The 26,571-nt window shown below is 39.3% G+C and overlaps 1 protein-coding gene across 22 annotated transcripts in view; it reads right to left on the reverse strand.

Moving 5' to 3' along the window:
* The window catches only part of FGGY (FGGY carbohydrate kinase domain containing), a 456,399-nt gene that overhangs the window by 131,975 nt on the left and 297,853 nt on the right, over nt 1–26,571 (reverse strand). For all 22 annotated transcript variants that reach the window (XM_055235132.2, XM_063613860.1, XM_063613861.1 and 19 more), the window contains one exon: nt 9,008–9,069. In XM_055235132.2, the coding sequence (XP_055091107.1) occupies nt 9,008–9,069 (62 nt within the window). The remainder of the gene's footprint in view (nt 1–9,007; nt 9,070–26,571) is intronic.

Genomic DNA, 26,571 nt, shown 5'->3' on the forward strand with positions numbered 1-26,571 from the left:
TTCCTTCTCAAATGGCAGCCTGCCTTCTTCTAGCTACGGAATCACATATTAACTGTGATCCCAAGTGGATCACTCTCCCTCTCGCTCATGAACCCCAGGCTGATATATCCTGTCTCAGAAGGAGAAACTTTTGCTGTCCACATCCCATTGGGTATCATGAAGAAAATATAGTTTCAATAATCATAAAGTGACTTTCCCATGTACCAGCTGGATGATCAGGTAGGCAAACCATCTCTGAGCCATTTGCTTTTTTGCTATTGGGGCTAATACTGTCTACTTAAAGGCTGCTATGAAGATTAAACATAGAGCCCTGAGCACTATAAAATGACAGGTTTATCAATAAATAGTTTCCTCTTCTTTGCCATCATAAGAAACTCATTTCTAGTTTTTTAAAAATCCAAGAATCAAAGAAGATTTTTTTTTTTCGGACCTATTGCTTGTAATCTTAAATGCAGACAGCATCCCTGAAATCTCTCATGTCCTCTCCCTCTCCATAAATCACCTAATTCTTTGGGTTCACAGGCTGCCCAGAGAGTATGGTGGTCATACTCTTAAACCAAAAAATCAGAATACATGGTATAACAAAATATACTTGTGCCCTTTCTAGCAGTAAGAGAAAGTCTTTGAAAAGAAGCTTCCATATTGTCTGTCTCTAGTTCCGTACTTCTATTTTTTTTTTTTTTTTTAAGACAGAGTCTCGCTCTGTCGCTAGGCTGGAGTGCAGTGGCGTGATCTCAGCTCACTGCAACCTCTGCCTCCTGGGTTCAAGTGATTCTCCTGCCTCAGCCTCCCGAGTAGCTGGGACTACAGGTGTGTGCCATCACACCCAGCTAATTTTTTTGTATTTTTAGTAGAGATAGGGTTTCACCATGTTGGCCAGGATGGTCTTGATATCCTGACCTTGTGATCCATCCGTCTCGGCCTCTCAAAGTGCTGGGATTACAGGCGTGAGCCACCGCGACCGGCCTAGTTCCTTACTTCTTAACCTAATACACTATGCATTCTGCCTGCTCCATTCTACTGAAATTGGTACCACCATGAGGAACAATACCCTCTTTGTTGTTAATGCCGATGAACCATTTTGGGCATTTTACACCATTTGACCACTCCTTCCTCATCTGTTCTCTTGTTTCTGAAACACTATTCTCTCTTGATTTTCCTCCCTCCTCTTTGGCTGGTTCTCCTTCTTCAGTTGTTCATTACACATATGACGTCTTCCAGAGATCTACTGTCTTTCACCATTTTCTTACTCTTTATCTCCTCTTGGATGATCCTAACCTCTTCTCACGGCTCCAGTTACCATCTAGTGCTGAGGACTTCCAAATACATGACCTTAACTCCTGTCCATTTCTTTCTTATGAGTTCCAGGTCAAGTATCCAACCACTGTTCAAGTGCCTCCTCTTAGATGTCCAAAGACAACTCAACTAAGAATGTCCAATCAGGCTTTCTGCACTCTTTCCTGATTGATTCTTCTACAATGCAACCTTGATTATCATTCCCACACCTATCTAAAACCCTTCAGATGGACACAGCCTTCCAGACATGCTGGAATATACAGAAGATAGGGACAAGACAAAGGAACAGGCATCTTATGACTTCCCTACACATGCCCCTATGCCACCAGGCACTGTGCTGAGCTACTGGTAACCAGTTGGTAGAAAATAAGACGATTTATGTCCTAAATCAGCACAGACCCTTGGTCTTCTAGAGAAGACCCCAATGCCCTGAGCACTTTCTTTTATTTGCATGCAAAACAGAAACCAAAGAAATGTATAATAGGCCAGGCGCGGTGGCTCACGCCTGTAATCCCAGCACTTTGGGAGGTTGAGGCGGGCAGATCACGAGGTCAGGAGATCGAGACCATCCTGGCTAACATGGTGAAACCCCGTCTCTACTAAAAATACAAAAAATTAGCCGGGCGTGGTGGTGGGCGCCTGTAGTCCCAGCTACTCAGGAGGCTGAGGCAGGAGAATGGTGTGAACCCGGGAGGCGGAGCTTGCAGTGAGCTGAGATAGCGCCACTGCACTCCGGCCTGGGTGAAAGTGCGAGACTCCGTCTCAAAAAAAAAAAAAAGAAATGTATAATAATATCCAGCTAATTTCTGTAAGAAATCTTTCTGAACTAAGAGCCATCAAGAATTTACTGATTATCTTTGCATACCATGGGGGAATGAAAGGTGTTAATATTATCACACTGACTGTCTTAGCTCAGGGAAGGCTAAGTAAATAATTCAGTGATAGACTTAATGCCCCAGTTGTCAGAATGAGGGTCCAAGGTTTAAAAAGTCATAAAGGCAAAAAGGGGACTCTCAATACAAAAGAGCAGAATGGAAAGAGAGAAAAATTTTTAGAAGTGAAGTCTGAGAGCTCCCAATAATCCTCATTTCCTCATCTAGAATTAAATGAGATAATATATGTGAAACTATTATCACTAAGCACAGTGCCAAACATACTGCAGATTCTTAATAAATGTTATTGTCCTTTTTTCCCCTTTCTTTGCTTGAGGGGGATTTGTACAGCCTTTAATGGGAAGCTTTAAATATATCTGCGATTTGCGATATAGAGGACTAGTGAATTTTAAGAAATTGATATTTAGTGGGATTATGGGAATTACAAAAGCAAAAGAAGTTTGAGGAATAAATGAGATCAAGAAAAATTAGCTGTCCTCAGAGGAATAACAGAAAAATTCAGGGAAAGTAGGAAAAAAGAAAGGTTGAGGAAAAAAATGTACTACCACAACAAAGACAATATTAAGGGCTTTGAAACCAATGTTGTATATCTCCTTATTTATCTACAATTTTCCTTAGAGCACTTATCAATGGCTGGCTCTATATGTATATATGCATATGTGTATATGTATATAGTATGCATATTTGCATGTATGTACTACATGTATATATGCATATGTGTGTGTATATTTTTATGAAAGCAAAGACTGTTTGCTTGGTTCATTCATGTATTGTAAATGCTCAACAGATACTCATCAGACAGATGAGCCACAGACCCTGGATTTTAACTTTTGCTTTGCCGCCAACCTTGAATCTAGCATTTGTGGATTACGCCAAAATGTTCTCACTAAACTCTGTTGTCACCAGAACCTAATTCAGAGACACTGTTAACTAAGAACCTCTAAGAGAATCAAGTTTAGAGGAAAAATGTCAAAATTTATGATCAACATAAGGTGATCTCTGCTAAAGAGTGAAGTATCTGCAAATTTGGCCCCACATGAAGGGAAACTTTGGTTACCAGTTACATGTACGGTCACATCTAATTCTTGTTTACTTAATTTATAAGCTTGCAAAACACTTCTCTTCAGAGATGGGGCCTAAGAGGATTATTGTAAATCAAGAGTATAAAATACTCAATCTGTTTATCAACACTTGTTTCCACAGTTTCAAACAGGATTTGCTGACCCTAAGCTCTGAGATAGGGGTGACCTGCATTGCTGTTTTCAGAAAGCCCCAAGTCATAGCAAAAGAGACACATGGTTCTTGATTCAGAAGGATTTGTCCACCCTTCCAAACAGCTAACTTCATTTCAAAAACAGCTATGCCTGTTTCTTTCTAAGACCTGAAGCATAAAGGATCCCATAGTTTTAGAATATTGTACTCATAGATCTAGTAAGATACAGATGCACTTTCCTTTGTAAGACAATAAAAGAAAAGTGGAAGGAAACCGAACTAACATTTACTGGATATCTACTAAGTATGTGGGCTAGACATAAAAGAGCCATCAAAATATAGACAGAAATGAAGTCAAGAGCATAGCTGAGATCATCTTGGAAGAGATGGCAAAGAGAGAAGAGGGCCAGGAAGCTAGCTGTGACAAACGTTAATGTTAATGGTCAAGAAAAGAACTATAAACTCAAGAAAGCACGTTAGGAAGGAGGAATCAGAGATATAGGAAGAAAACAGACAGGGTGACATTCCAGAAAGTCAAGGAAAGAGAACGTTAAAAGGAGGAAAAAGTGATCACTGATGCCCCATGCTGCTGAGAAGTAAAGAAAGGGGAATAAAAAACATCCTATGGACTTAGCAAAATAGAGGTCACTGATAACCTTAATATGAAATGTTTCAGGGAGCTGATGGTGACAGAATTCAAACTGGAGTAGGCAAGGAAGGAGTAGGAAGTGGGGAAATAGAGACCAAGAGTACAGGCGATGCTTTGGAGAAACTCCACTCTAAACAGAAGGAGAAATACAGGGAAGTAGCTGGAAGTGGGTTTGAAGTTATGTGAAAAGAGGTGGGATTTAAATCCAGTTCTGACTCCATCACTGAATTCTGTAAGTTGCTGCTTCTAACCACCCTATACTGTTGTTTCTCTGAGTTTGCGTGGTAATCCATAAATTCTTGCTTCTTTTAATTACGATTTGCAACAGAAGCTACTCAAATGAAGTTTATCTATAGAAGAAAGTTCTGGAAGTTTTGAGTATGTCATTGCAAAACTAAATATTCAGTAAGTTTGTGTTACACACGAAAATGTTTATATACAGATATTCCTGTGACCTGCTTTCATCCTATTAATGCCTGTAAAATGAAGTAAGTAGGGTAGTATTATTGTAATTTATGGATGAAGAATCTAGTAGTCATTGAGACATTCAGGGCAGAACAGGTACAAGAACCCAAGGACTCTAATTCACAGTCCCTGTCCTTGCTATTCCTCCATGCTTTCCATAAGAAGGCAGGCAAGGTATGAATGACTGACGTCTGCTGCTTGAACCCAGAGCAACCACCACCAAACTTCTTCCTCTTAACAATCATTAGTAGTAATAATAGTAGTTGATATGGTTTGGCTGTGTCCCCACCAAATCTCATCTTGAATTTTAGTTACCATAATCCCCATGTGTTGTGGGAGGGACCTGGTGGGAGGTAATGAATTATGGGGGTGGTTACCCTCATGCTGTTCTTGTGATAGTGACTTCTCACGAGATCTGATGGTTTTATAAGGGGCTTTTCCTCCTTTTGCTCAGCACTCCTCTCTCTTGCCACCATGTGAAGAAGGAAACGTTAGTTTCCCCTCCCACCATGATCGGAAGTTTCCTGATACCTGCTCAGCCCACAGAACTGTAAGTCAATTAAACCTCTTTCCTTTATAAATTACCTAGTCTCAGGTATTTCTTCACAGCAGTGCAAGAATGGACTAACAGAGTAGTAGTGGTCATCATCATTGTCAAAATTCAGTTTACAAAGCCCCGTCAAATGCATTACCTCTTCTAAACTCAAAATAAATCCGAAGAGGTGTCTCGGGTTGATTCTCCATTACTATCCTATGTTATAATGAGGAAAATGGGTTTCACACAATGATACATGTTGGAGCTGAGATTTGGATCCAGGTCTCCAAACTATAAATCTAGTGCTCTTTTCTTTGGCTTAGTGGTTTATAAACGCTTAATCCCTTTAAGAAAATAATGACCGTTATGGCCCCTTCACAGAAATACATGCAGAATTATGTAATCAGCAGAACAGTACACAATTTAAAGAGGTTCATTGATGATCTGAAATTAGGAATCCCTTTTCTAGGTTATATGGTCTCTATGCCAACTAATATGCTAGTTGGTAAGGTTATGTCACATAATCCCACTCAATGGTAATTGTAATTAATGACTAATTGCAATGGTATTGTAACTAAAGACTCCTAGAAGGGAATGCCTATGAAGCTTTTCTCAAACTCCTTGTCAAGATCAATCCTCCTTTTCTACACAGCCTGATAACACACTACTTATATTTTAGTACAGTATGCATTTATTCTGCTCTGTGCAGGTGTGCTGATCCTGTTAGAATGTAAGTCACTTAGTAGGATGGAAATGTCGAATATACTAACTACAACAATCATTTATTTATTTATTCATTTTTTATTTAAGTTCTAGGGTACATGTACACAATGTACAGGTTTGTTACATATGTATACATGTGCCATGTTGGTTTGCTGCACCCGTTAACTCGTCATTTACATTAGGTATTTCTCCTAATGCTATCCCTCCCCCTCCCCCCACCCCACAACAGGCTCCGGTGTGTGATGTTCCCCAACAGTCATTTTTATCATTACCATTTTTTAGTCGAACACATATTACAGCTTGACTCTTAATCATCACTCTGTATCACCCACTATTCTAATTCATTTAACTTTCTCAACAACCTTATGAAATGTTTACTATTATTCCCTTTACAGTGAGGTACTAAGGCACAGAGGTTAAATAAATAGCCCAGAAACAGAAAGTGAATAAGGGACAAAGCTGAGGCAAAGGCAATTTGGCTTCAGAGTCTATCAGTGGCCACCTTAGACTATCTCTCTTTTGTCCTGTGCTAGCTGGCTACATGGGTTTCTCTGATAATTCTATAAAAATATCTTACTTTACTTAAACAGCCTGACAACTAAGCATTATCAGCATGAAAATCCATTCATTTATTATTTTTTAAACTTTTTATTTCAAAATAATTTCAGATTTACACAGAAGTTACAAAAATAGTAGACAGAGTTCCCTTTTACTCATCACCTAAGAAATTACCATAAATAACAATACTATTAATCTCTATTTGAATTTCAACAGTTTTCCTCCACCAATGTCCTTTTTCTGGTCCAGAGTTGAATCCATGATTATTTACTGCTTACAGTTGTATTACCTCCCTAAGTCTCCTCCAATCTAGGACAGTTCTTCAGTATTTAAGTTTCTTAATTTTCCTTTGGAGCAAACTGGCTAATAGCTTTGTGGAATGTCAATCTAGGTTTGTCTGATGCTTCCCATATTTACATTGAGTTTAATCATTTTGGGCAAGAACATGGCAGAAATGATGCTGTATCCTTATCGGTGCATCATAAAAGGAGATACATGGTATCAGATGTTATTGCTGGTGGTGTTAACTTTCATCACTTGGGTAAGGTGGTGTCTGCCATACTTATATAGTACTGGAAAGTTATTATTTTCCTCTTCATATTAATCAGTATCTTGTGCTGAAATCCTCTGGGTTTATGAAAATATCCTGCTTCCCACTTTTACTCACTAATTTTAGCATCCATTGATGATTCTTGCCTACAACATTTATCTCTGTAGTGTTTACCTAATGTTGATTTTCTATTTCCATTATTTCTTCTACATTTATTAATTGTAAGGCTACTGTCCTGACAGTGAAGAGGAAGACCTGTCATTTCTTCCTCGTTTATTTCCTTCTTCAGTAATTTACTTATGGAGTTATTTACTTATGGACTTACTTTATGCTATTACTGTTTATTTTATCCGAGTAGGCCACTGAGAGATTCTTAAAGCTGGTTCCAATGTACTTTGACAATTCCTTGTTGAGTAACTTCTTTCTTTCTAGCACCATAATTTTACTGCCTCAGTGCAGACTCAGCCATCTTTCTAAGAAGTTCTGATTACTTTTATTGGAGAAATGGGAGAATGGTACTTAGAATCTAGTACCTGTGAGCTAGGTACACACATTGCTACTATCATGTCATTGCTTCCAGGCCATCTCAGCAGAGAGAGCTAGGGAGTATATGCATGTATATTCATGCATGAATATACATAGCTATATTTACTTATATTTATATCCAGCTATCTCTGTGTGTGTGTGTGTGTGTGTATGTATATATATATAAAATCATAAGTTGATATTGACACCATAAGGTTCATTCTAACCTTCTTCTTTTCCCATTTGTGAGGAACCTGGCTCTCATTATCCACAATATATTGATTTCTTCACTCAACTGTAGCATACACAAAAAGAGTTGTCCCTATAGCTAACATATACACCTATGAAAAACAAATCTACCAATTACAGTATAATATTTATGGATGGTTATTTTTCTCTTTAGCCATATGGCATACAGTCAAAATATTCTTTCCCAAATTCACTTAGGTTCTTTTCTTTTTTCTTTTCCTTTCTTTTCTTTTCCCAATCCCCTTTTTTATACACTAGGTTCAGTTTTTACTGTGTGCATTTCATTTTGCCCATGCCAACATACACACATATCCTGGCTATCTATCTATCACCTGTTTATTGGGGTATCCGGGACATGACGCATCACAATAATTCTAAGAGTTATAGTTATATAAAAAGGTGTACTCAGAGAAGTGCAATTTCTTCCTACTACGATGGTCTCATTCCCACATTCTTTCCACCCCATTCCTACCCACCCCCTGTAGGTAACTAATCTCATTATTTTCTGGTTTAAACTTCCTGTATTTCTTTTTTTTTTTTTTTTTTTGAGACGGAGCCTCACTTTATTGCCCAGGCTGGAGTGCAGTGGCTCGATCTCTGCTCACTGCAACCTCCACCTCCCGGGTTTGAGCAATTCTCCTGCCTCAACCTCCCAAGTAGCTGGGATTATAGGCACACATCACCATGCCCGGCTAATTTTTGTATTTTTAGTAGAGATGGGGTTTCACCATGTTGGCCAGGCTGTTCTCAGTCTCTGACCTCATGATCTGCCTGCCTCGGCCTCCCAAGGTGCTGGGGTTACAGGAGTGAGCCACCGCGCCTGACCACTTCCTGTATTTCTTTTGCAAAAATGAACAGATACACATGTATTTTCTTATGTCTTTCTTTTTACATGAAAGGGAATATATCATAAATACTTTTTGCACTCAACTTGCTTCAAAATATTCTAGAAATCACTCCATATCAGTTATTATCTTCAGTTTTACAGATGAAGAGACAGGCATAAAGAGGTTAAGTAACTAGCTCAAGGTCCTGTATCTATTAAGGAGTAAGGCTGGGATGTGAAACTAAGAAGTTTTGACTCCAGAATCCATGGTCCTCCTTCTACATCACAGTTTCTTATCCATAGTCCCTGGGTATATTCTTGCGGTATCTCTAGGTTCTCTAAGTTCTCTTACATCATTTAAAGAATTAATACATGTATCTTCTGGATCATCCAGATGACTATCTTTCAAGCACTAACAGGCATTTTCATTGTCCGCAGGATCTGAAAATCACCCAACTGTCCAACGGGAATTCTCTCAATACAGTCACACAAGGAAAACTTTAGAGGGAAGAGAGACAGCAGTTACCTGGCTGTGGCCTTTACTTGTAGTTCTGGAAAAGCAGCATGGCCTTGTACCATGTGGTCTATCTGAAAAATAAGAGACATGGGTCAATTTTATAGCTTCTTTAATTTATGTATAAGATAGAAAAATTTATATTAAAATGAGTATATGTTTCTTTCAACTCTTTGTCCATACGGGTTCCAAGAACATTAAAATGCCAATGTAGCAAGAGTGCTTCAGCTAAAAGAAATTTAGCTTTGATTAACCTACTGCTAGCCTCTTAAATATATAAAACAAAGAAGTGTAGAGAGAAGAGTAAAAATAAATGAAATTTCCAAGGCTAAACTGGTAGAAGCAGGTTAGCATCAGGCCCAAGAATGAGAAGTAAGGAAGAAGGGGTAACTTATGTCAAATGGTGGGGGGGTCTGAGTGTTAAAAGCACCAACCTTTTCTGGATCACATCACTTCCCCTTCTTGATCCAGGCTGTCATCCCTGGGCAATGTCAAACCTTGAATTACTCACTGTGTCTTACTAATGGAGAAGCTGAATGAAAGAGACTATGATGAGGGTTTTTGAAAAAACCCTCATTAAAAAAAATTTTTGAAACCCTCAGTTAAAAAAAAAAAATGAGATGCCCCAGAGCTGTCAAGAGAAACTCTCCTGACTGAACAATCATCACATGGGAAACACAGCTCTCCAAGGACAGAAATGTCTGAGCTCTGCAGACAATCACCTCTCATTTGAAATCCCAGGTCTAGGATCTTATTCCTTAATCCACTTGCTGGCTCTAAAGAAAATAGTACGAAATATGTATCAGGGACAGAAATGTTTCTCCATGCAGTGCTCTGCTTGCTGTAACACACCCAAGCAACACTGTGCTTGAGTCCCTGAACCTCATCTGTGTATTTTCTGAATGTTTACTTGAGTTTCTAGGATGCTAAAACAACCATTCTGATAGATTTATTTTCATTCCAACAAGGAAAAGATTTGCTCTTTCGGCTGCACAGGGATAGGCTCTCTGAGCGTGTTTCCTGAGAGCTAGGGCTGTGTAAAGAAGATAATTTGTTCAGGAGCCACAGAGGCCAGGGTTGGGTTCTGGCTCTGAATCTCACTAGCTGAGTGACTTTGTATAAATCACTAAACTGTTTTGAACTTCCATGGCCTCCTTTTAAACAGGAGTTCTAGGAAGTTAAGTGTGTCTGCTTGATATGGTTTGTCTGTGTCCCCACCAAAATCTCATCTTGAATTGTAGCTCCCATAAATCTCACATGTTGTGGGAGGGACCCAGTGGGAAACAACTGAATCATGGGGGCAGTTTCCCCCATACTGTTTTTGTAGTAGTGAATAAGTCTCATGAGATTTGATGGTTTCATAAGGGGTTTCCTGTTTTACTTGGCTCTCATTCCCTCTTGCCTGCCGCCATGTAAGACATGACTTTCGCCTTCTGCTATGATTGTGACGCCTCCCCAGCCACGTGGAACTATGAGTCCATTACACCTCTTTTTCTGTATAAATTACCCAGTCTCAGGTATGTCTGTATCAGCAGTATGAAAACGGACTAAACAGAACTATAGTGCCAACAGTAGTATAAATGATATCACGTGAAATATACTGACTCATTTCCCATACATCAGTACTAACTTAAGCATTGTATACACATTACTCTATTTCATTTATTCCTTAAAGCACTCCTATGAAGAAGATACTATTCTTCATTATGGAGATGAGGAAACTGAGCTCAAAGAGATTGAATATCTTGCCCAAGGTCACAGTAAAGTAATGACAAATCTAGTCTCAAACTGAGGTCTCTATATTTTAAGACCTTGTTCTTAACCACAGTGTCATATTGTCTACTGAACTTCCAAGTATAAGTTGTTGAATACCATTGATGCAGTTTTTGTGGAAATGTTTCAAAATGATATCAAAGACATTGGTCGTTTCAATGAAAAAAAAAAACTTATGCAGTTATTGAATATTTATCTCCTTCAGGTTCAACTTTGCATTACTGTGATGAACCATATCCTCATCACACTCTGGATCCCCTGAGTTTGCAATCCACTGAGAGCATCAAGATAAACTCACTGGGAACAGTAATGGATAATTAAAGGCATTACTTGATTTGATGCTAATTTTTTATGGGAAGTGCTTTAGGAGTTCAGAGAAGAGAGATTTAAATGAGCTTCCAGGAGTAAGCTAGAACCTAGCATGTGTGGTGTAAGCATGAATGCAGTTATTTAGTATTTACTAAATGCCTAATGTGCCTCCAGGAACTGTGTACCTAGGTTCTGGAGACACACTGAAAAATAAGAAATAGTTATGATGCACAGCAGCACAAAGTGAGAGATTAATCATTTGCCAATCATTATACAGTTGCAGTAGGTGAAGCTTCAGCTGAGAGGCCATAAATAGGTAGAGTTTGGAAGAGTAAAGGGCTAGAGGCAAGGCATGACAGAAAGGAGGTTGGTTAGTAGAGACATGAAAATAGAAAGACATATACGATTTGAATGGTAAGGGACTGGTTTAGCCTCATGCCTAGCATATCATGGGTGGTTAATAAAGGTTTGTGGAATAAATGTGGGATGAGTGAACCACAGGAAAAACACAGATAGCACCATGTACTTCTCCTTGGTGGCACTTACCACACTTTGCATTTGTATCTATTTGTGCTGTGCATACAGTGGTCATAGGATTACTGTATGCTAAATTACAGAATTAGTAAACTGGTGAAAATATGGATGAATAAAGAGGGTGAAGGCAGACAGTGTGTCTTGAATGTCATAAGAGTTTATACTTTTATTAGATTAAAGGCCATAAAAATTATTTTGATTTGGAGAGAAAAATGATGAAAAGTTAAGAAAAATTTGGTAATGTATGAAGGGCAGGGAGATGACCAGGCATGGAGAATAGGAAATGCAGACAAAGATCACAGGCTGGCAATGGGAATATAAAGCACAGATATTTTCTATCCTTACTCTACTGTAGCATCTATCAAGTTCTTTTACAATCCTTAGTTATATGTCTGTCTCTTACCCTATACTCTGAGCTCGTTCAAAGCAAGAGCATCATTATTTTCCACTCCTCAGTGCCTAGAGCAATGCCGACATCTATAATGAATGAATGATGAGACATATTTTGATAACAATTAAAAATGCTGATCAAAATACAGCAAATAGTTCTCTGAAGACACTGGAAAGTGGCCAAAACCAGGTAGAAACTGGAGAGGAGTAGACACAAGGAAGGAAAAAACAGTACTTTGTGTGTTTCCTGATTTTATACATTTTTGACCATGGATGGACCCCAGTCAGTGCCATGCAAGATAACTAATACTCAGATAGAAATACACAGTCTTTCTGATTAAGAAATGAGAGGTTAGAATTCAAGGCAACCATAGCAGCTAGAAAGCAAGTTGTGGAGGGGATGTCAGAAAGAGAGAGCCATAGAAAGGGAACGCAACACTGTGCCTATAAATGCTACCCTAATTTCTGGATAATCTCTCAATTACATGTGCATGGGAACACCATAAGTAGTCCAGCTAAGGCTAAAATAATGCAACAGAGATTTTAGGACATGTTCGTCACAGAAGAGTAACAAAACTTGAAGTTTGAGTTCAGCCAAATAAACTGCCTGCTAAACCAAAAAATCAATACTCAAAAGAGAAACAGAAATAATACAATGTCTCTAGAATATATCAATCACAATGTCCAAAATATGACCCCAAATCATTATACATATTAAGGAACAGGAAAATGTAATCCATACTTAAGAGAAAAGCCACTTAGTGAACACCAAATCTGAGGTGACACAGGTGTTAGAAGATAAGAATTTTAAAGTAGGTATTTTAACAATGCTTAAGGATGTAAAAGAAAAATATTCTCATAGTTATTAAACAGAGAGGAAACAGCAAAGAAACAAACAATTAAAATGAAAATGTAATAGTATTGATTAAATACAATATCTGAAATAAATATATAGTAGATGGGCCTAAGAGCTGATTGGAGATGACAAACAAAAGTGTCCTCATGAGAATGAGACTTAGACTGGGAGACTTAGAGAGAAAGTGAGAGAGAGAATATGAATGAGAATATACATTGAAAAAATTAACACCCTGAGTCTCTCAGGGGCATGGGAGACAATAGCCAAAGGTACCATATGTGTGGAATTGGAGTCACAGTAAGAGGGAAGAGAGCAAGGAGAAGAAACAAACAAAAATTAAATGCTGAAAATTTCCCAAACTTGGTGAAAGGAATCAACTTACAAATTCAAGAAAGATGAATCCAAAGAAGACCACACCATACCATAATAAAAGCCAAAGATTAAGAGAAAATTTGAAAGCAGCCAGAGGAAAAAAAATGACATATTATACAAAGGGAAAGAATGACAAAAATAATGGTTGACTTCTTATAAGAAATAATAACGTCAGAATAGAAAATACTGACATTTTAAGGTGCTGATGGAAAAAAAAAAAAACTCTGTAAACCAAGAATTCTATAGTGAGCAAAAATATCTTTCAAGGCAGCACATAAAATAAATGTGTTGAAAAAAAATAGAATGTCTTTTGCCAGTTGCCCTGCACTGTAAGACATGCTAAGACAAGTTCTTTGGGCTTGGGAAAAGATATCACATAGAAACTCAAATTTTCAGAAAGAAAGGAAAAACAATAAAAATAGTAATCATGTAGGTAAATACAAAAGACTATGGTTTATTTCTCAGAATTTCTGTTTTTTTTTTTTTTTTTTTTTTTTTGAGACAGAGTCTCGCTCTTTCACCCAGGCTGGAGTGCAGTGACGCGATCTCGGCTCACTGCAAGCTCCGCCCCCCGGGGTTCACGCCATTCTCCTGCCTCAGCCTCCCGAGAATTTCTTTAAAACATTTATGTATCTTTGACATGGACTAAACTGTGTTCACCTGAAATTCATATATTGAAGCCTCAACCCCAAATGTGACTGTATTTAGAGATATAGCTCTTATGGGGGTAATTAAGGTTAAACAGGTCATAACAGTGGGGACTTAATCTGATATTACTGGTGTTCTTATAAGAAAAGGAAGGAATACAACCATTTTCTCTTCATATACACATACTGAGAAAAGGCCATGCGAGGTCACAGAAGGCAGCCATCTACAAGTTAGGAAGAGAGCCCTCACCAGAAACTGCATTTGCCAGCACCTTGATCATAGACTTTTAGCTTCCAAAATTGTAAGGAAATAAATGTCTGTTGTTTAAGCCACCCAACCTGTGGTATTTCGTTATGGTAGTCAAGAGTAGACTAATACATTGTTTAAAGCAAATAATATGACAACTATTTCATTGTTCGGTTTATAGCATATGTAGACATCACACGCAAAACTACAGCATAAAGAGCTGGGATAGGAGTGGTAAGTAGAACTATACAGTTGAAGGGTATTTATACCTTTCATGAAGTATCATAATATGCATTCAAAGTAGGCTGGAAAGTTTAGGATATTTATTATAATTACTAGAGCAACCGTTAAAAAAATAATGCAAAAAGATGTGTAGAAAGCCAAGACGCCAATAGATAACTTAAAATTGAATTCTTATAATTGAAAAATAGTCATTTAATCCAAAAGAAGTCAGGAAGGAAAGACAGAAGTGATCACAGAAAACAAATAACAAAATGAAAGGTGTAAATCAAATCATATTTGTATTTATATAAAGTATCTTAACAACCCAAGTAAAATTCAGAGATCATAAAACTGAAAAGCAAGATCCAGCTATATGCTGTGTACAAAAAATATACTTTACATAGACCAGGATAGGAAAAGTGCCACAGGTGGTTTGCCCAACAGTGCTAGCAGTGGGAGAAAGAAAAGAAAAGAGAGAGATGGATTGGCAACATATTTTGGAGGTGGAACCCTTAGGACTTACTGACGGATTAGATGTGAGGAGAGAGGGGAAAGAAAGTCAAGAATTAATCCTAATTTTTTATTTTATTTTTTGGCTTTAATAAAAATATAAATGATGGTACTCTTTACTAAGACGAAGGAAGATAATGGAGGATCAACTTTGGGGATCAGTTACTACTATCAGAAAACGTAGTAATTCTTGACTCCTTCCTCCCTCTGACTCCATAACATTGAATCCACCTTCACCCATTGATAGCAATGCTACATTCCTCAAGCCTTGGCCTCTCTCTTTTCTGCACACTTCACACTTAATCCATCAGGGTGTGAAGGTCAAGGTCAAGGTTTGAAGGTGGCTCCACATTCAAAATATATCCAAAATCTAACCATTCTTTACCAGCTCCATGCCATCATCCTCCTCACTCAGCTGGCTTACTACAATAGCCTCTTTCTGACTTCTATGCTTCCCTCCCCCTACTTCCACTCCCCAGTTAACAATCAGCAACACAGCAGGCAGCAGTAAGAATGATTCTTTGAAAACCTGTCATATCACATCACTCCTCTGCTCATTATTCCAGTGGTTTCCATTTCACTGAGAGTAAAAACTATTACTGTGGCCAATAATGTAGACCCTATCACCTCCCTGAACTTGTTCCCTGCAACTCTCATTGTGGTTCACTCTGCCGCATCCATTGTGACCATGTTGCTATTCCCATGATACCCCAGGCAAGCAACCCTCTCAGAATCTTTACACTGGTTGTTCCCTTGACCTAGTATATTCTTCCCCCAGGTTTCAAAATAGCTAAATTCCTTCCTTTCCTCATTCTTTGTTCAACTGTCTCATCAGTGAGGTCTACCCTGACCACCCTATTTAAAACTACAACCTTCCCATCTGAACTCACAAGCTACCTCTTCTATTTGTCTTAATAACTTATACCATAAAGTGGAATTTATTTATTTTTTGTGTATTATCTGTCTCTTCCTGTTAGGATGTAAGCTTGAGAAGGGTACAGGAGTCTTGGTGGAGTGCAGAAGAGGCTGTTTTACTCACTGCTACTTTCTCACTCAGAACAGTACCTCAAATATAGTAAGCACTCCATAAATACTGGCTGTATAAATAAACATCACTCTAAAGAATTCAGACTTTATTCTAATGACAACTGAAGAACTATCACAAGTGACAGACTCATAACTGTTTCAGGAAGACTTCTATACCTACTATGCAACAAAGGGATTAGAGGGGGAAAGATTAGAGGCAAGAAGCCAATTAAGGAAGTTGTGTAGCAATCCAGTGGGTATATAAAAAATAAGCAAAAGCCAGGGGAGGAGAAGGGAACAGGGAGGCATTTGTTTTTGCAGAGTTAGTCCTTGTATCCATGAAGTAATTATAATTAGCGGATGTGAAATGCTGGGGACACACCTACATCTGTACATAGATCGTGTCAATGCTAATTGACCTTTGGCTATTGTCTCCCACGCCCCGGAGAGACTCAGGGTGTTAATTTTTTCAATGTATATTCTCATTCATATTCTCTCTCTCTCTTTCTCCTAAGTCTCCCAGTCCAAGTCTCATTCGCACTGCGGACACTTTTGTCATCTCCAATCAGCTCTTAGGCCCGTCTACTATATATTTATTTCAGATACTGTATTTAATTTATTGTATTTAATTATTTTTCTCCCATGGCCTTACAAAGCCTGCCAACTGTATTTGTTTCAAGACACTTAAAGAGAATGTCATGTTAACGGACAACAGTTGCTTCTCAAAGAAGTCTACAGAGAACTGAAAGAAAAACTCAGAAATGCACCTCCACAAAAGTCAGATTCAGTTTTGGAAAGATCTTGGGCCTCTGCTGGCCAACTTGGGTTTGCACTGTGGCTCTCCTGCTTACAACTGTAAGATTTTGATCAGATTACCTTGACATCCTCAGCCTATTTCTTCATCAGTAAAACTAATATAACAACACTGACCACATACACATGCTGTGAAGATCAGATAAAACACCAAATCCTAACGGGCCTAAAAATATTTGGTACATAATAGGTACTCAGTATTAGCCTCTATTTTTCCAGTAGACTATAGTGATTGTACTATTTTTATGTCCTACAATAAATTATAATGATCAGTTCTGTATCCAACTTTCTTATTTGATGATGGATGACTGGAGTGACCATATTCTTGGCTGGCCCAGTGCAATTACTCAGGAAATCTCTGTAACGCAATGGAAGGAGTGAATGAATGAAGGGATGAAATCATTATCTCCATAACCTGTACTACACTGTGCACACTGCAAGTCATTCACACACCCATTTATAGCAGAATGCCTTCCATAGGTGACCTCCTGAGGCTAGTCCCAGCCTTGGCAATGACGCAGGAGGCAGATAGACACTCACAATGTACACATCCTAAAATCCCAAGAGCACATACTAACTTGTTGCACTGTGACCTTGTGACTCAATCCAAGCACAGTTGTTCCAGAAAGTCAATGCCACCATAGCAGTGGCTTAGGAATTTGTCTTAGCCTTCCTTATCCAGTGCCATCCCCAATAAAAATCACTCCATGTGAGACAAAGAAGAGCACTTGGAAAGGGTGATGGCCAAGGTCTAGTTGGAAATAAGCTTCAGTATCTGGATGTAGGAACTGCACAGGGTCAGTGTTTTGTGGACAAAGTCTGTGGAAAAAGCAATGCTTTTTGGCACAACTATTCTGAAGAGAATATCGGCAAGCATGAGACAAGCCTTGATATGTGATGAAACTAAAATCAATCATCCTTAGGAAGGCAGCATGTGCTTTTCTAAGAAGAAGTAAACATCAAAAGATCCTGTCTTATTTCTTTTCCTTCATCCTAAGGATAATCAGATGAAGATTTTTTAAAAAATACAAATCTATTCACATACTTAGAATTAATTGCTTTGTAATGGAAGATCTGCACTTAATTGTAAAAATGAGACAAATATCTTTTCTTCAAATCTATGGTTTTCAATATATTTTTCATTTCTTTTCCTTTCCTTTTTTTCTCTTGTTTCTTCTCCTATACTTTCCTTTTTCTCTCTTTTCTCACTTCCCATCTCTTATGCTTTAGGTGGTGTATTTATGACTGCATGGCATTGTTGAAACCACGGGCAATGTACTACTGGAGTAGACACCTTCAGATATGCCTTATTAGAGAAGATGTGCATATGCAAGAAGGAATAAAAAAGAAGGAACTTTTTCTTATCATGTCCTATGTGACAATGATGTATTTTAAAACCAGAGATTGGAATTTACAAGAGAATAAACAAGAATTAGTAAATGGAAGGAAAGGTGAGTAGTAAATAAACCATATTAAAAGGCCATCAATGGTGGGTGAGGAGACTCTCCAGGCTGTGATTGCTAACTTTAGTCACTTAACGATAAAATACAGATAATGACTGTATCTATAGGTATGGTCAAAGGACTTTTGAGAGTATTGATTAGATAATACATGAAAAGTTCTTGGAATTCAGATTGGAAACAAGCCTTCAAAATAATATTAGGCACTGTAATTATGACTATCATTCAAAGTTTAACAGAATTATGTCTATAAATCCCTCTCACAAAAAAATACTCAGCTACAATTATTACAATTAATATTATCATCATAATTTTTTTATTATACTTTAAGTTTCAGGGTACATGTGCACAAAGTGCAGGTTGGTTACATATGTATACATGTGCCATGTTGGTGTGCTGCACCCATTAACTCGTCATTTAACATTAGGTATATCTCCTAATGCTATCCCTCCGCCTTCCCCCCACCCCACCACAGGCCCGGGTGTGTGATGTTCCCCTTCCTGTGTCCATGTGTTCTCACTGTTCAATTCCCACCTATGAGTGAGAACATGTGGTGTTTTTTGCTGAGAATGATGGCTTCCAGCTTCATCCATGTCCCTACAAAGGACATGAACTCATCATTTTTTATGGCTGCATAGTATTCCATGGTGTATACGTGCACATTTTCTTAATCCAGTCTATCATTGTTGGACATTTGGCTTGGTTCCAAGCCTTTGCTATTGTGAATAGTGACACAATAAACATATGTGTGCATGTGTCTTTAGAGCAGCATGATTTATAATCCTTTGGGTATATACCCAGTAATGGGATGGCTGGGTCAAATGGTATTTCTAGTTCTAGATCCCTGAGGAATTGCCACACTGACTTCCACAACGGTTGAAGTAGTTTACAGTCCCACCAACAGTGTAAAAGTGTTCCTATTTCTCCACATCCTCTCCAGCCCCTGTTGTTTCCTGACTTTTTAATGATCGCCATTCTAACTGGTGTGAGATGGTATCTCATTGTGGTTTTGATTTGCATTTCTCTGATGGCCAGTGAAGATGAGCATTTTTTCATGTGTCTTCTGGCTGCATAAATGTCTTCTTTTGAGAAGTGTCTGTTCATATTCTTCGCCCACTTGTTGATGGGGTTGTTTTTTTCTTGTAATTCTGTTTGAGTTCATTGTAGATTCTGGATATTAGCCCTTCGTCAGATGAGTAGATGGCAAAAATTTTCTCCCATTCCGTAGGTTGTCTGTTCACTCTGATGGTAGTTTCTTTTGCTGTACAGAAGCTCTTTAGTTTAATGAGATCCCATTTGTCAATGTTGGCTTTTGTTGCCATTGCTTTTGGTGTTTTAGACATGAAGTCCTTGCCCATGCCCATGTCCTGAATGGTATTGCCCAGGCTTTCTTCTAGGGTTTTTATGGTTTTAGGTCTAACATTTAAGTCTTTAATCCATCTTGAATTAATTTTTGTATAAGGTGTAAGGAAGGGATCCAGTTTCAGCTTTCTCCATATGGTTAGCCAGTTTTCCCAGCACCATTTATTAAATAGGGAATCCTTTCCCCATTTCTTGTTTTTGTCATGTTGGTCAAAGATCAGATGGTTGTAGATATGCGGCATTATTTCTGAGGGCTCTGTTCTGTTCCATTGGTCTATATCTCTGTGTTGGTACCAGTACCATGCTGTTTTGGTTGCTGTAGCCTTGTAGTATAGTTTGAAGTCAGGTGGCGTGATGCCTCCAGCTTTGTTCTTTTGGCTTAGGATTGACTTGGCAACGTGGGCTCTTTTTTGGTTCCATATGAACTTTAAAGTAGTTTTTTCCAATTCTGTGAAGAAAGTCATTGGTAGCTTGATGGGGATGGCACTGAATCTATAAATTACCCTTGGGCAGTATGGCCATTTTCAGGATATTGATTCTTCCTACCCATGAGTGTGGAATGTTCTTCCATTTGTTTGTATCCTCTTTTATTTTATTGAGCAGCGGTTTGTAGTTCTCCTTGAAGAGGTCCTTCACATCCCTTGTAAGTTGGATTCCTAGGTATTTTATTCTCTTTGAAGCAATTGTGAATGGGAGTTCACTCATGATTTGGCTCTCTGTTTGTCTGTTATTGGTGTATAAGAATGCTTGTGATTTTTGCACATTGATTTTGTATCCTGAGACTTTGCTGAAGTTGCTTATCAGCTTAAGGAGATTTTGGGCTGAGACAATGGGGTTTTCTAGATGTACAATCATGTCATCTGCAAACAGGGACAATTTGACTTCCTCTTTTCCTAATTGAATACCCTTTATTTCCTTCTCCTGCCTGATTGCTCTGGCCAGAACTTCCAACACTACGTTGAATAGGAGTGGAGAGAGAGGGCATCCCTGTCTTGTGCCAGTTTTCAAAGGGAAGGCTTCCAATTTTTGCCCATTCAGTATGTATTGGCTGTGGGTTTGTCATAGATAGCTCTTATTATTTTGAGATATGTCCCATCAGTACCTAATTTATTGAGAGTTTTTAGCACAAAGTGTTGTTGAATTTTGTCAAAGGCCTTTTCTGCATCTATTGAGATAACCATGTAGTTTTTGTCGTTGGTTCTGTTTATATGCTGGATTACGTTTATTGATTTTCATATGTTGAACCAGCCTTGCATCCCGGGGATGAAGCCCACTTGATCATGGTGGATAAGCTTTTTGATGTGCTGCTGGATTCTGTTTGCCAGTATTTTATGGAGCATTTTTGCATCGATGTTCATCAGGAATATTGGTCTAAAATTCTTTTTTTGTTGCGGCTCTGCCAGGCTTTGGTATCAGGATGATGCTGGCCTCATAAAATGAGTTAGAGAGGATTCCCTCTTTTTCTGTTGATTGTAATACTTTCAGAAGGAATGGTACCAGCTCCTCCTTGTACCTCTGGTAGAATTTGGCTGTGAATCCGTCTGGTCCTGGACTTTTTTTGGTTGGTAAGCTGTTAAATATTGCCTCAATTTCAGAGCCTGTTATTGCTCTATTCAGAGATTCAACTTCTTCCTGGTTTAGTCTTGGGAGGGTGTATGTGTCCAGGAATTTATCCATTTCTTCTAGATTTTCTAGTTTATTTGCGTAGAGGTGTTTATAGTATTCTCTGATGGTAGTTTGTATTTCTGTGGGATCCACGGTGATATCCCCTTTATCATTTTTTATTGTGTCTATTTGATTCTTCTCTCTTTTCTTTTTTATTAGTCTTGCTAGCAGTCTATCAATCTTGTTGATCCTTTCAAAAAACCAGCTCCTGGATTCATTGCTTTTTGAAGGTTTTTTTGTGTCTCTATTTCCTTCAGTTCTGCTCTGATCTTAGTTATTTCTTGCCTTCTGCTAGCTTTTGAATGTGTTTGCCCTTGCTTCTCTAGTTCTTTTAATTGTGATGTTAGGGTGTCAATTTTAGATCTTTCCTGCTTTCTCTTGTGGGCATTTAGTGCTATAAATTTCCCTCTACACATTGCTTTAAATGTGTCCCAGAGATTCTCGTATGTTTTGTCTTTGTTCTTGTTGGTTTCAAAGAACATCTTTATTTCTGCCTTCATTTCGTTATGTACCCAATAGTCATTCAGGAGCAGGTTGTTCAGTTTCCATGTAGTTGAGCGGTTTTGAGTGAATTTCTTAATCCTGAGTTCTAGTTTGATTGCACTGTGGTCTGAGAGACAGTTTGTTATAATTTTTGTTCTTTTACATTTGCTGAGGAGTGCTTTACTTCTAACTATGTGGTCAGTTTTGGAATAGGTGTGGTGTGGTGCTGAAAAGAATGTATATTCTATTGATTTGGGCTGGAGAGTTCTGTAGATGTCTATTAGGTCTGCTTGGTGCAGAGCTGAATTCAATTCCTGGATATCCTTGTTAACTTTCTGTCTCATTCATCTGTCTAATGTTGACAGTGGAGTGTTAAAGTCTCCTATTATTATTGTGTGGGAGTCTAAGTCTCTTTGTAGGTCTCTAAGGACTTGCTTTATGAATCTGGGTGCTCCTGTATTGGGTGCATATATATTTAGGATAGTTAGCTCTTCTTGTTGAATTCATCCCTTTACATTATGTAATGGCCTTCTTTGTCTCTTTTGATCTTTGTTGGTTTAAAGTCTGTTTTATCAGAGACTAGGATTGCAACCCCTGCCTTTTTTTGTTTTCCATTTGCTTGGTAGATCTTCCTCCATCCCTTTATTTTGAGCCTACGTGTCTCTGCATGTGAGATGGGGTTCCTGAATACAGCACACTGAAGGTTCTTGACTCTTTATCCAATTTGCCAGTCTGTGTCTTTTAATTGGAGCATTTAGCCCATTTACATTTAAGGTTAATATTGTTATGTGTGAATTTGATCCTGTCATTAACATGTTAGCTGGTTATTTTGCTAGTTAGTTGATGCAGTTTCTTCTTAGCCTCGATGGTCTTTACAATTTGGCATGTTTTTGCAGTGGCTGGTATTGGTTGTTCCTTTCCATGTTTAGTGCTTCCTTCAGGAGCTCTTGTAAGGCAGGCCTATTGGTGACAAAATGTCTCAGCATTTGCTTGTCGGTAAAATATTTTATTTCTCCTTCACTTATGAAGCTTAGTTTGGCTGGATATGAAATTCTGGGTTGAAAATTCTTTTCTTTAAGAATGTTGAATATTGGCCCCCACTCTCTTCTGGCTTGTAGAGTTTCTGCTGAGAGATCAGCTGTTAGTCTGATGGGCTTCCCTTTCTGGGTAACCCGACCTTTCTCTCTGGCCGCCCTTAACATTTTTTCCTTCATTTCAACTTTGGTGAATCTGACAATTATGTGTCTTGGAGTTGCTCTTCTCGAGGAGTATCTTTGTGGTGTTCTCTGTATTTCCTGAATCTGAATGTTGGCCTGCCCTGCTAGATTGGGGACGTTCTCCTGGACAATGTCCTGCAGAGTGTTTTCCAACTTGGTTCCATTCTCCTCGTCACTTTCAGGTACACCAATCAGACGTAGATTTGGTCTTTTCACATAGTCCCATATTTCTTGGAGGCTTTGTTCATTTCTTATTATTCTTTTTTTCTCTAAACTTCTCTTCTTGCTTCATTTCATTCATTTGATCTTCCATCACTGATACCTTTTCTTCCAGTTGATCGAATCAGCTACTGAGGCTTGTGCATTGGTCATGTAGTTCTTGTGCAGTGATTTTCAGCTCCATCAGGTCCTTTAAGGACTTCTCTGCAGTGGTTATTCTAGTTAGCCATTCATCTAATCTTTTTTCAAGGTTTTTAACTTCTTTGCCATGGATTCAAACTTCCTCCTTTAGCTGGGAGTAGTTTGATCGTCTGAAGCCTTCTTCTCTCAACTCATCAGTCATTCTCTGTCCAGCTTTGTTCCATTGCTGGTGAGGAGCTGTGTTCCTTTGGAGGAGGAGAGGTGCTCAGTTTTTAGAATTTTCAGTTTTTCTGCTCTGTTTTATCCCCATCTTTGTGGTTTTATTTACCTTTGGTCTTTGATGATGGTGACGTACAGATGGGGTTTTGGTGTGGATGTCCTTTCTGTTTGTTAGTTTTCCTTCTAACAGTCAGGACCCTCAGCTGCAGGTCTGTTGGAGTTTGCTGGAGGTGCACTCCAGACCCTGAGTATCACCATGGAGGCTGCAGAACAGCAAATACTGCAGAAATGTTGCTGCCTGATCCTTCCTCTGTAAGCTTTGTCTCAGAGGGGCACCTGGTTGTATGAGGTGTCAGTCGGCCCCTTCTGGGAGGTGTCTCCCAGTTAGGCTACTGGGGGAGTCAGGGACCCACTTGAGGAGGCAGTCTGTGCATTCTCAGATCTCAGTCTCTGTGCTGGGAGAGCCACTGCTCTCTTCAAAGCAGTCAGACAGGGATGTTTAAGTGTACAGAAGTTTCTGCTGCCTTTTGTTCAGCTATGTCCCGCCCCCAGAGGTGGAGTCTACAGAGGCAGGAAGGCCTCCTTGAGCTGCAGTGGGCTCCACCCAGTTAGAGCTTCCAGGCTGCTTTGTTTACCTACTCAAGCCTCAGCAATAGTGGGCGCCCCTCCCCCAGCCTCGCTGCTGCATTGCAGTTGGATCTGAGGCTGCTGTGCTAGCAGTGAGCAAGGCTCTGTGGGCGTGGGACACTCCGAGCCCGGCGTGGGATATAATCTCCTGGTGTGCCATTTGCTAAGACCATTGGAAAAGTGCAGTATTAGGGTGGGAGTGACCCAATTTTCCAGGTGCCATCTTTCAGGACTTTCCTTGGCTAGGAAAGGGAATTCCTGGACCCCTTGAGCTTCCCGGATGAGGCAATGCCTCGCCCTGCTTCGGCTCACAGTCCGTGGGCTGCACCCACTGTCCTGTACCCACTGTCTGAGAAGCCCCAGTGAGATGAACCCGGTACCTCAGTTGGAAATGCAGAAATCACTTGTCTTCTGCATCACTCATGCTGGAAGCTGTAGACTGGAGCTGTTCCTGTGTGGCCATCTTGGAACTCTGCAGCACTATTTACAATAGGAAAGACATGGAACCAACCCAAATGCCCATCAGTGATAGACTGGATTAAGAAATTGTGGCACATATACACCATGGAATACCATGCATTCATAAAAAGGAATGAGATCATGTCCTTTGCAGGGACATGGATGAAGCTGGAAGCCATCATCCTCAGCAAACTAACCCAGGAACAGAAAACCAAACACCGCATGTTCTCACTCACAAGTGGGAGTTGAACAATGAGAACACATGGACACAGAGAAGGGAACAACACATACTGGGGCAAGTTGGGGAGTTGGGGGCATGGGGAGGGAGAGCATTAGGACACATAGCTAATGCATGGAGGGCTTAAAACATAAATGATGGTTTGACAGGTGCAGGAAACCACCATTGCACACATATTCCTGTGTAACAAACCTGCAGGTTCTGCACTTGTATCTCGGAACTTAAAGTAAAATAAAGGAAGCTGACTAAGTACATAGCACAAGTTTAAATAGGAGAATATAAAGTGGGCTGCATTTCTACTGTACTGTAGCCATAGACGATGTCTTCCTTCTCAACTTTTCTAGCATTGGTTACTGAGACCAATCAAACATGATTTATTTCATACTCAGGGATTCCCCATCCAAGTATGAGCTCCTTAAAACCAGGGACTGATGAGGTCCAATTCATTTAATTCATTTCTGTAGCCTGGCACAACAGTAATGCACAGAACATGCTCTTTGAATCCATCTACCCGCCTATGCTTCCATTTACTTTGAAAGAGAATTTGAGGCAGTCATGTATAAAATAGGATTAGACTAAGAAATGTAAACTCACAGATATTTGCATGCACATCCAGCTTTGGATAAGATCATTTTCAATTGGCTGAACATTTAGAAGAGTTGGTAGGCAAATCAGATCATAACATAAGCAAATATTTTCAATTTAACAGTAAATGTGAGTGTGTGTAACCGAGCCTAGGTCTCACTTTCTCTGTATTCCACATTTGATCTCTCAGAAGCCTGCCAATCTGTTGACCTCAATTCCCAGTCATCATTATTACTGTCCTCATTCAAGTCCTTGTGGCTTTTTGTCTGTTGACTAACCTACTAAAACTAGTCTCCCTGCCTCTGGCCATGTGTCCTCAGGCCTTTACCCTCATGGCTTCTAAGCAGAGATTTTTACAACTGAGATATGAACATGTCCACATACTCTTCTAACCTTTCACTGGTTCCCCTTGGTCTGCTAGACGAAGTTCAATTCCTTAACATGTTTTACAGAGATGTGGTCTCTGCCCTGCTCTCTAACTTTTATTGTAAGCCATTTTTCTAAGAATAGTTTGTGCCACAGCTGAACTTCTGGACTATTTGCCATTACCCTTAAATTAGCCTTGTTATTTTTCACTTCCATGTCTTTCCTCCCATACAAGTTTCCTACCAAGTAGACTATCTGTACCCTTCTTTGCCTGGTTTGTCCTTATTTATCTTTTAAGGCTCAGCACCAATGCCTTCTCCTCTGTAAAGAGTTTCCTAACCTAGCTTTGTGCCAACTCTGTACCGTGTACTTCTGTTATAGCATTCATCTCACTTTTACGAATCTTCTGTCTCCCCTATTGGACAACCTTAATAATTCAACAAGTTTGTATTCAGTACCTTCTATGAACCTGGCACTGAGCTGGATACAAAGAGAACTTGTCTTTATTTTGTGGGGTTTTTTTTGAGATGGAGTTTCACTCTTGTTGCCCAGGCTGGAGTGCAGTGGCGCAATCTCAGTTCACTGTAATCTGTGCCGCCCAGATTCAAGTGATTCTCCTGTCTTAGGAGAGTATCTGAGTAGCTGAGATTACAGGCACCCACCATCAAGCCCGGCTAATTTTTGTATTTTTAGTAGAGATGAGGTTTCACCATGTTGGCCAGGCTGTCCTTGAGCTTCAGACCTCAGGTGGTCTGCCCACCCCAGCCTCCCAAAGTGCTGGTATTACAGGCATGAGCCACTGTGTCCCGCATGGCCTTGTCTTTAAGGAGCTCAGA

Source organism: Symphalangus syndactylus, chromosome 19, assembly GCF_028878055.3.
Source record: "Symphalangus syndactylus isolate Jambi chromosome 19, NHGRI_mSymSyn1-v2.1_pri, whole genome shotgun sequence".
Classification (NCBI taxonomy): Eukaryota; Metazoa; Chordata; class Mammalia; order Primates; family Hylobatidae; genus Symphalangus; species Symphalangus syndactylus.